At 61.7% G+C, this 1,220-nt stretch overlaps 1 protein-coding gene across 6 annotated transcripts in view; it reads left to right on the top strand.

The window, feature by feature from the left end:
* Positions 1-917, top strand: part of KCTD17 (potassium channel tetramerization domain containing 17) — a 10,878-nt gene extending 9,961 nt beyond the window's left edge. For 2 of the 6 annotated variants that reach the window (XM_006914474.3, XM_006914476.3), the window contains one exon: positions 96-311. In XM_006914474.3, the coding sequence (XP_006914536.1) occupies positions 96-165 (70 nt within the window). In that variant the 3' untranslated portion in view covers positions 166-311. Of the gene's footprint in view, positions 1-95 lie in introns of all 6 variants that reach the window. The other 4 variants (XM_006914475.3, XM_015591572.2, XR_003047092.1 and 1 more) reach the window with 3 other exon arrangements.
* The last annotated feature ends 303 nt before the right edge of the window (positions 918-1,220 follow it).

The following is a 1,220-nucleotide window of genomic DNA, read 5'->3' as shown; positions in this document are numbered from 1 at the left end:
TCACCCCCTCCCTGCCGGCCCCACCCCTCTCATCCCCCTCCCTGTGTTCTGACCACTCCCCCCCTCTTCCTCCTGCCCCTTCTCTTATTTTCTAGCTGTTACAAGCCAGAGGCACCCGGATGTGAGGCCCCAGATCACCTCCAGGGACTTGGGGTTCCGATCTGAAGTCCTTTATTTTTGTACCATGGGGTGGGCCCCCGGCTCCAGGTGGAGGAAGCACTCTCCCCGCTGCCACCTCTGTCTACACCTGCGGGGCTGTGACCTCCCCCTGCCTCCGGGGTGGGCCCTGGGACCCCTGGGCGGAGCCGCCTGCCTGTGGTCAAAGTGCAGCGCTGTCCAGCTGTGTCTCCCAGGTCCCCGCGTCCCCTCCCCCGAGCCCCCTAGCTGCATGGCAGATACAGGCTCCCCTGGCCCAGTCACATCACCTCCTTGAGCCTTAGTCTCCCTGTCTGTCAAATGGGTTCACTCTTCCCCTTCACCTACCTCACAGGGTTGTTGTGAGGTTGCATCTAAGAGGAGCAGAACCCCAGAAAGCCTTCCCTCAGGGAGTGTGTAAGTGCCAGACTTGGGCGGCCCCCCTCACCCTTCTTTCAAGGGGGAAGGACCTGCTTAGCCCCAGATAAGATTCAGGTGTTGGTGGGGGGTGAAGGGGTGCGGCTGGCCCCGTCGGACGGAGATGTGGATGACTGGGCCTTCACCTGACTGCTCCCACCCCTGTCTGTACTGCTGGGGACAGAGTGCCCCGGCCAGGAGTGGCTCAGCAGGAGCAGTGGGGCCATTCAGGAACTGGCGATGAGGGAAAGGGGGGACACTCCCTCCTCTGCCCAGGGGCCCCCTGCGTTTATGACTTGACTCCCCGGCTGGGTACTTCTCAGCTGCGTCTGACCCCACCGTCTAATAAAATCTGAAGAAACAACCGGCCTGGCCGCCTCCTTCTCTTTGGACGACTTTTGGGGACAAGGGCTAAACTCAAGATGAGGTGAACCAGGGGTCCCCAACCCCCAGGCTGCAGACTGGTACTGTCTGTGGCCTGTTAGGAGCCAGGCTGCACAGCAGGAGGTTTGCAGCAGGCGAGCGAGCGAAGCTTCCTCTGTATCTGCAGCCGCTGCCCAGCACCAGCATCACCGCCTCAGCTCCGCCTCAGATCAGCAGGCCTTAGATTCTCATAGGAGCACCGGTCCCTGGTGCCAAAAAGGTTGGAGACCGCTGGTAGGTGACCC

Source organism: Pteropus alecto, unplaced genomic scaffold (genome assembly GCF_000325575.1).
Source record: "Pteropus alecto unplaced genomic scaffold, ASM32557v1 scaffold94, whole genome shotgun sequence".
NCBI lineage: Eukaryota > Metazoa > Chordata > Mammalia > Chiroptera > Pteropodidae > Pteropus > Pteropus alecto.
The sequence above is the reverse complement of the archived record's forward strand: the minus strand, read 5'-3'. Positions and strand labels throughout refer to the sequence as shown.